At 46.5% G+C, this 6,906-nt stretch overlaps 2 protein-coding genes across 2 annotated transcripts in view; one reads left to right on the top strand and one right to left on the bottom strand.

Annotated features, from left to right (window-relative positions):
• Positions 1–3,328, bottom strand: part of Gatc (glutamyl-tRNA amidotransferase subunit C) — a 23,040-nt gene extending 19,712 nt beyond the window's left edge. The window contains exon 1 of the mRNA XM_008840557.3: positions 2,945–3,328. Within this exon, the coding sequence (XP_008838779.1) occupies positions 2,945–3,285 (341 nt within the window). The 5' untranslated portion in view covers positions 3,286–3,328. The remainder of the gene's footprint in view (positions 1–2,944) is intronic.
• A 19-nt stretch (positions 3,329–3,347) lies between these two features.
• Positions 3,348–5,925, top strand: Triap1 (TP53 regulated inhibitor of apoptosis 1). The gene is made up of 2 exons (XM_008840570.3): positions 3,348–3,540; positions 5,020–5,925. The coding sequence occupies exons 1-2, from the start codon at positions 3,349–3,351 to the stop codon at positions 5,101–5,103; spliced, it is 276 nt and encodes a 91-aa protein (XP_008838792.1). The 5' UTR covers position 3,348; the 3' UTR covers positions 5,104–5,925.
• Positions 5,926–6,906: the final 981 nt, after the last annotated feature.

The following is a 6,906-nucleotide window of genomic DNA, read 5'->3' as shown; positions in this document are numbered from 1 at the left end:
TCCTCTAGAGGACTATTGGTATTTGGTGGGGATATGTTATTTTGGTTTTTCATGTTACTGTTTTTTCTCTGTGATCTTGACATGTGAATGTCCTTTGTAGTTTCTGATTCTTGTGTGAGACTCAAGCCTTCAAATTTAGGTCTGCTTCTTTTTGTATACTTTATGTGTCTTTGTGGTTTATTTTTTGGGCATGAAAAGCTGGTTTGCCCACACTTCTGGTTCTCTCTTTTGATTTTATACTGCAGTGGCCAGATTGCTTTTGTCTTCAGGAGTTCCCACAGAGGCCCAAGTCAGATGAGGATCAGATGCTCTCAGGCTTTCTCCTAATGTCTGCATCCCTCCAGGAAAGATTTTGGCTTCAAGAATTTGAGGGTTGGACTGGCCTGGGAGCAGGGCCCAGGAAGGATGTTGGTCTAGGGCAGCTGGTGGCCATGCCACACAGAGATGCAAAGGGAGATGGGGGCAGGAAGAGGCCCCAAGGGGTCCTGGGGACTGCAGTGAAGAACTGGGTTGGTCTGGATGCAAAGGATCAGGAAGCGGAAAGGCCATCCTCATCCAGGAAAGAGGCTGGCAGGTTGTGCAACCAGGGAAGCAGAGGGAGGTGAGGGTGGGGCCAGGCTCAGAAGGCTACTGGGGACCTGAGAAGGAACTGTGTTTGTCTGGATACAAAGGATCAGGAAGCAGTGGTGGTTCCCCTGGTGTCTGGGGCCCCAAGAGAAGGAATGAGACAGGACCCAGGCTAGGAAGCGAGATGGGCAGGGGGAGATGGGACGGTGAATGAGGCTGGGGGAGTCAAGGCGCAGAGGGCATGATCGATTTACCCAGGAGGGAGGCCTGTGAGTCGTGCCATGACTGATGCAAATTTGAGACCAGCCTGTATACATAACAAGTTCCAGCTTAGCCAGGACAGCATATTAAGACCCTGTCTCAACCACCCCCCCCAAAAAAAAAAAGAAAAAACAGTTTTCAGTAAAAGACAGAGGGGCTGGAGAGATGGCTCAGTGGTTAAGAGCACTGGCTGCTCTTGCAGAGGACCAGGGTTTAGTTCTCAGCACCCATGTGGCAGCAAACAACCATCCATAACTCCAGTTTCAGGGGATCAGATTCCATTTTCTGACCTCTATGGGCATTGCACAAAACAGATACATTTACATACATGCAGGCAATATACTCATACACATAAAATAAAAATAATAACTATTTAGAGTAATTAAATAAAACAGCCTGGCGAGAAGGCTCATTGGGCAAAAGCACTGGTCCAGGAAGCATGAGAACCTGAGTTCAAATCCCCAGAACTCATGCAAAACCTCTAGTGTGACTGTCTATATTCTAGTGCTCCTGCAGGAGATGGGAGTTGAAGACTGGGAAATCCTCAGATGGTTGGGGCCCAGCAAGCCTGCTGTGTAGCAGAGATGAGACCCTGTCTCAAGGTGGAAGGTGATGAGGTTATCCTCTAACCCTACCCCCCACGTGTGCCATGGCATGCACACACCCTCATTCACATGAATGTGCACACAGAAAAAAAGTTTGGATCAGAGGGTGATGTCATACTACTGTAATCCCAGAACTCAAGAAGTTGAGGCAGGAGGATCTCCAGGAGGTGTTCAGGGCTACTTAGAAGGACCCTGTCTCAAAACAGAACAGCAGTTCTGCATATCTCTATTGCTGGAAATCAAACCCAGGGTATCTAAAGTGCTCTACCTCAGAGCTTTACTCCTAGCCTCTTGTGCAGTATCTTGATGCACTTCCAGAGATTTTTTCACTGGGAACCACTAGGTCAGACAATACAGATATTTAAAGTTTTGAAAAGAGTAACATTAAACAGGGCTGGAGAGATAATTGGGCAGATAAGAGCACAGACTGCTCTTGGAAAAGGACTTGGGTTCGATTTCCAGAACCCACATACTGGCTCTTGTTACAGACAACTGTCTGTAACTCCAGGTCCAGAGGATCCTCGGGCATTGCACGATATGGGTGCCCTTACATACACGCAGGCAATATACTCATACACCTAAAAACTAATAAAATATTAAAAGAACAGCATTAAATAAATCACATGGTAATAACATATAAACTTAAAGCAGTATCAAGAAAACAGCAGCCAGCCATAGTGGTGGTGAGGTGTTAGCTCACTGCTCAGGGCTGTGGCAGTACCATGCCAGCTTGAGCTAAAAGACTCCGTCTCAATTTTTCTTTAATTAAAAATAAAATCAGGAGGGGCTGGAGAGATGGCTCAGCGGTTAAGAGTACTGACTCCTCTTGCAGAGGACCCGGGTTCGAGTCCCAGCACCCACATGGCGGCTACGAACCGTCCTTAAAGCCAGTTCCAGGGGAATTCGAAGACCTCTTCTGACCTCTGCAGCATTGCACGACACGGGTGCACTCACATACATGCAGGCAATACACTCATACACATAAAATAAAAATAATTTTTTTTAAATCAGGAAAACAAAAAAACTAAGCAAAACAAAAATTAGGAAAACTAAGAGTGATAGGAGTGAGGAAAGTTGGAGTAATCAAGAGAATTCTCTGACGAGAGGCTCTGAGATTCGAGTGCTAAGTGGGAAAATGTTAAGCAACTACTTGGAGGCAGACTGTTCAAGAAAAAGCGGTCAGCAAGTGCAAAGCTTAACGGAGGACCGAACATGGCTCTCTGAAGAAGCAGTTAATGGAAGCCAGTACAGGCTAGAAGGTACAGATGGAGTAGTGCATCCCAGCGGCTGGGCAAGAGTTCCGAAGCAAGGATTCCAACAAGAAGACTAACAAGTAGTGCGGATTTTGCTCCTGTTAACAGGGACATTCGGAGGGCTCGAGGATTCTAAAGGTGAATGGACTAGGGATTCCCAATCTTGCAAAGGCTCCTGGACCTTCGGAAACAGGACACTGATGGGACCGGCGCGGCTGCGAAGGTTCCACGACCTCGGCGTTGCAGCCGTGAGTTTACCTGTCCTCCAGGACTGACTCCATGGGCTCCACCCCGTCGGTGTCCACGGCGCGGAGCCGGTCCGCGAAGGCAATGGCTTTCTCCAGCCGCGCCACCGCCTCGCGGCTGCCGAAATCCACCAATGCCAGCCGCTCCAGGTGCTCTATCACATCGGCCGCGACGCGCCCGCCTCCTTGCGTGGCGAGCTGGGCAGCGTGGGTCTCCGGCAAGGCCTGCTGTAGGTATCCGCCTGCTTCGCCAGCCGCTCGGCCGCATCCGACCTCCTCCCGTGGACCCGCTTCGGAAGCGCAGCCCCGGCCCAGCGCGCGGTGAAGACGCAGCCGCACCACTCGCGCCCACATGTCTTCGCTTCTCGGCCGCCGTAGGGCCCAGTGACGCAACGCCAAGCGACGCTCCCGAGAGTGATGACATCAGAGCGCGTTTCAGCCGCCACCGCCACCGCCAGCGCCATGAACAGCGTCGGGGAGGCTTGCACCGATATGAAGCGTGAGTACGACCAGTGCTTCAACCGTTGGTTTGCCGAGAAGTTCCTCAAAGGTGACGGCTCCGGGGACCCGTGCACCGACCTTTTCAAGCGCTACCAGCAGTGCGTCCAGGTGAGCCGCGCGCCCCTGGGGACCCAGGGCGGCGAACCCCACAGCCCGGGCCTCCGCTACCCTCTTCGCTGCCGGGGTCTCCCTTCGGAGTCTCCCTTGACAAAAGGCAATCTTCTGGCGGTGCTTTACTCCTTCCGGAGGACCGTAACGTCTTTTGGTTCATTTACTTGGTGCCCTCAAAGTTGCAAAATAGCCATAGTTATCTATAGCTTTATAAAAGTATTTATTATTTATTTACTGTATTGTATGTGTTCGTGCACGATGGGGAGGTGGAAACGAAACGCATGTGCAGGCCAGAGAACAATTTGCGGGAGTTGGGTCTCTCCGTACACATTTTTGTGGGTTCCAGGGATCAAATTCAGGTCGTTGGCCTTGGCGACATGCCCCTTTAACACGGTAAGCCGTCTCGCCGGCCTTTTATCTGTATTTTACACACAGGAAAACTAGGACTTAAGAGGTAGGAAGTTTTATTTGTTGGTGACACAGTTTTTCACTGTTAACAGTTTGGAGTGGGTGGAGTGTTTACTGTTTTCTAGACTGTTACGACTTTGTGGAGGGTCCTGTTGTTTTTGTTATAATCCCCCTTCGTTGCCCTGTTTCGCTCCACTAGTTCCTAATTTCAGCCAATCAGGTTTTGTTCCAGCCTAATGGGTGCACTTCCATTAATTTAACCTAAAACTCTTCATGTAGTTCCATGAAGTAGTTATTTTTACCCTACTCGCAACTTAAGATAGTGAAGGTGACTCAAGGTCACATAGCACTAAGTCCTGGAATTCAGATTTGAACCTTTACCTGACATCAAGATAAAGGAGAGATACCGGAACTCCTGATCCTCCTGCCTCTGCCTCCCAAGGGCAGGTGTGGGACCACACACACCTGTTTTCTTTTCTATGGTACTTCTGAATTTTTTTGTTTTGTTTATAGTATTTTTAAAAATATTTTATTTATATGTATGTGAGTATATTGCCTGCATGTGTGTAAGTGTACCTATGTCACTGCAATGACAGAAGAGGGTGTCAGGTTCCCCTGGAACTGGAGTTACAGACAGTTGTTAGCAGCCATGTGGGTGCTAGGAACTGAACCCGGGTCCTCTGCAAGAGCAGTCAGTGCCCTTAACCACTGAGCCATTTCATCAGCCTTTATTGTTTTTATGTGTTGCTTGTATGTAGGTTGGTGCACCCTGTGTTGCACAATGCCTGAGGCGTCAGAAGAGAGTGTCGGATCCCCTGGAACTAGAGTTATGGACAGTTGTTAGCCACCATGTGAGTGCTGGGAATTGAACCCAGGTCCTCTGCAAGAGCAGCCAGTGCTGAGCCATCTCTCCAGCCCACTTGTTTGTTGAAAATTGTCATTTGAATCATGGGTTGTGAGCCTTTCCAGAAAGATCACTCTGCTTGACATTTGTGCCATTATACTTGTTATAAAGTTTGGGCTTCAAGCTTCCCTATAGACCTTTATCATGTTTTCTTTTCCCTTCAGAAAGCAATAAAGGAGAAAGAGATTCCTATTGAAGGACTGGAGTTCATGGGCCACAGCAAAGAAAAGCCTGGAAACTCTTCCTAACTTTCCTTCCATGTGGAAATGGATTCCTCGCATCAGGAAACTGAGAGGACTCCGGATTTTGTCAGCTAAGGCTATGAAGGTGGCCGAGGGGTTTGATGCATTCAGGAGGAAAGAACTTTTTTCTTCTTGATGTCCTCTCACTTCCAGAAAATGAACTGTCACTCGTGCTTTGGATGATTACTCACTTGCCCTGGCATCTTTCAGGAACTTAGTCCACTAAAATTGAACAGTTTCTTGGGGCTATATGGCAATACATGATCTGGAATCAGCTTTATTCCTTGGGTGTAAATAATGATAAACTGATCAAGATGATTAGGGTAGACTGACATCATGATTTCTGCTGCAAAAGATATTAGGTATACTATACAGGGGTCGCTGTTCATGAGAGCCGTTGGTTAGGACCTCTTTTTCCTCTCAGGGAGCTAATGCTCTGAAAAGGGATTCGGACACAACAGTTTCAACATTGAGAACATGATTGTATTTTATATAGTAGCAGTTATAATTGCTGTGGCCTGGGTTAGCAAAGACGAAGACAGCTTTTATCAGCTCTAAGATCAGATTAATGTGAAAACTTGGAGAACTGACATGAAACCACTTCAGCGCTCACAGCATGGTTCATAGTGGCAACGGAAGAACCATCTAAATTACAGACTTGCTGTTGCCAACTTTCAACTCAAGCTAAGAAATTAAATCAATCTGCATATCATTAAAAAAGGCAAAATACACCTGATTAAATGGGGGAAAGGTACTTATTTATTTTTGTCTATCCTGTCCTATGTTTGTAATCATGAAGATAGAATAAATTCTAACATTCAGATTTTATGATTTGCCCCTGGAATTTGGTGCAACTTATATAGAGTACTTATTACCCTGTTGCCCCATATATGTCTTAAATATACTGTAGAGAGGGAGCTTTTTTTTTTTTTTTTTGGTCTTTTTGAGACAGGGTCTCCCTGTAGCCCCAGCTGTCCTGGAACTCACTATGTAGACCAGGCTGGCTTTGAACTCACAAAGATCTGCCTGCCTCTGCATCCCAAGCGCTGGGATTAAAGGCGTGTGCCACCACACCCAGCCTGAGAGAGCTTTTTTTAAAATTTGATGAAGTGAAGATTTGTCTAAGCCTAGATATAGCAATTAGAATTTGATTTTCAGGCTGAACTGGAATTTGCAGTGAGCCACTCACCTGTCTTCAGTATTGGGATTATAGGTGTGCACCACTATGCCCAGCTTATATAAGCACCTTAAAATAAATGCATATTGTTCAAAAACAATGCCCTGATCAGGTGAGTGCTTATTTTAGAATGTCATGTAACCCCACACCTACCTATTTTGAGGATTACGGTTTAATGTGTTGCTAAAGATGGAATGAAAGTTGATTACAGAAGTCCTAAATTCTGTATCTTCTTTTCCGTGACGTCTCAATTTGAACGACCCTAATGCCATTTCAAAACATTTTACACTCACATTAAAAATTTATTTTTTATGTATGAGTATTTTGCCTGCATATAAGTGCACCATGTACATGCAGGGCCTGCAGAGGTGAGAGGAGGGTAGTGGATCTCCTGCAACCGGAGTTACAAACCATTGTGGGCCACCATGTGGGTGCTGGAAACCAAACCCATGTCCTCTGCAAGAACAATCAGTACTCTTAACCACTGAGCTGTGTCTCAAAATTATTTTTTAAAGAAAAAAATACGTTCATATTTCTAAATGATTAAGGATCATTGTATAAAAGATTGTGGTGCTGGAGAGATGGCTCAGTGGTCAAGAACACAAGCTGTTCTTGCAGAAGACTCAGGTTCA

Source organism: Nannospalax galili, unplaced genomic scaffold, assembly GCF_000622305.1.
Source record: "Nannospalax galili isolate Female #2095 unplaced genomic scaffold, S.galili_v1.0 scaffold911, whole genome shotgun sequence".
NCBI classification, from domain to species: Eukaryota; Metazoa; Chordata; class Mammalia; order Rodentia; family Spalacidae; genus Nannospalax; species Nannospalax galili.
The sequence above is the reverse complement of the archived record's forward strand: the minus strand, read 5'-3'. Positions and strand labels throughout refer to the sequence as shown.

Excerpts from the sequence above, each read along its gene's own strand:
- Triap1 (XM_008840570.3), top strand. The coding sequence starts at position 3,349 with ATGACATCAGAGCGCGTTTCAGCCGCCACCGCCACCGCCAGCGCCATG. Across the intron at positions 3,541-5,019 it reads GCTACCAGCAGTGCGTCCAG|AAAGCAATAAAGGAGAAAGA; the intron begins GTGAGCCGCGCG and ends TTTTCCCTTCAG.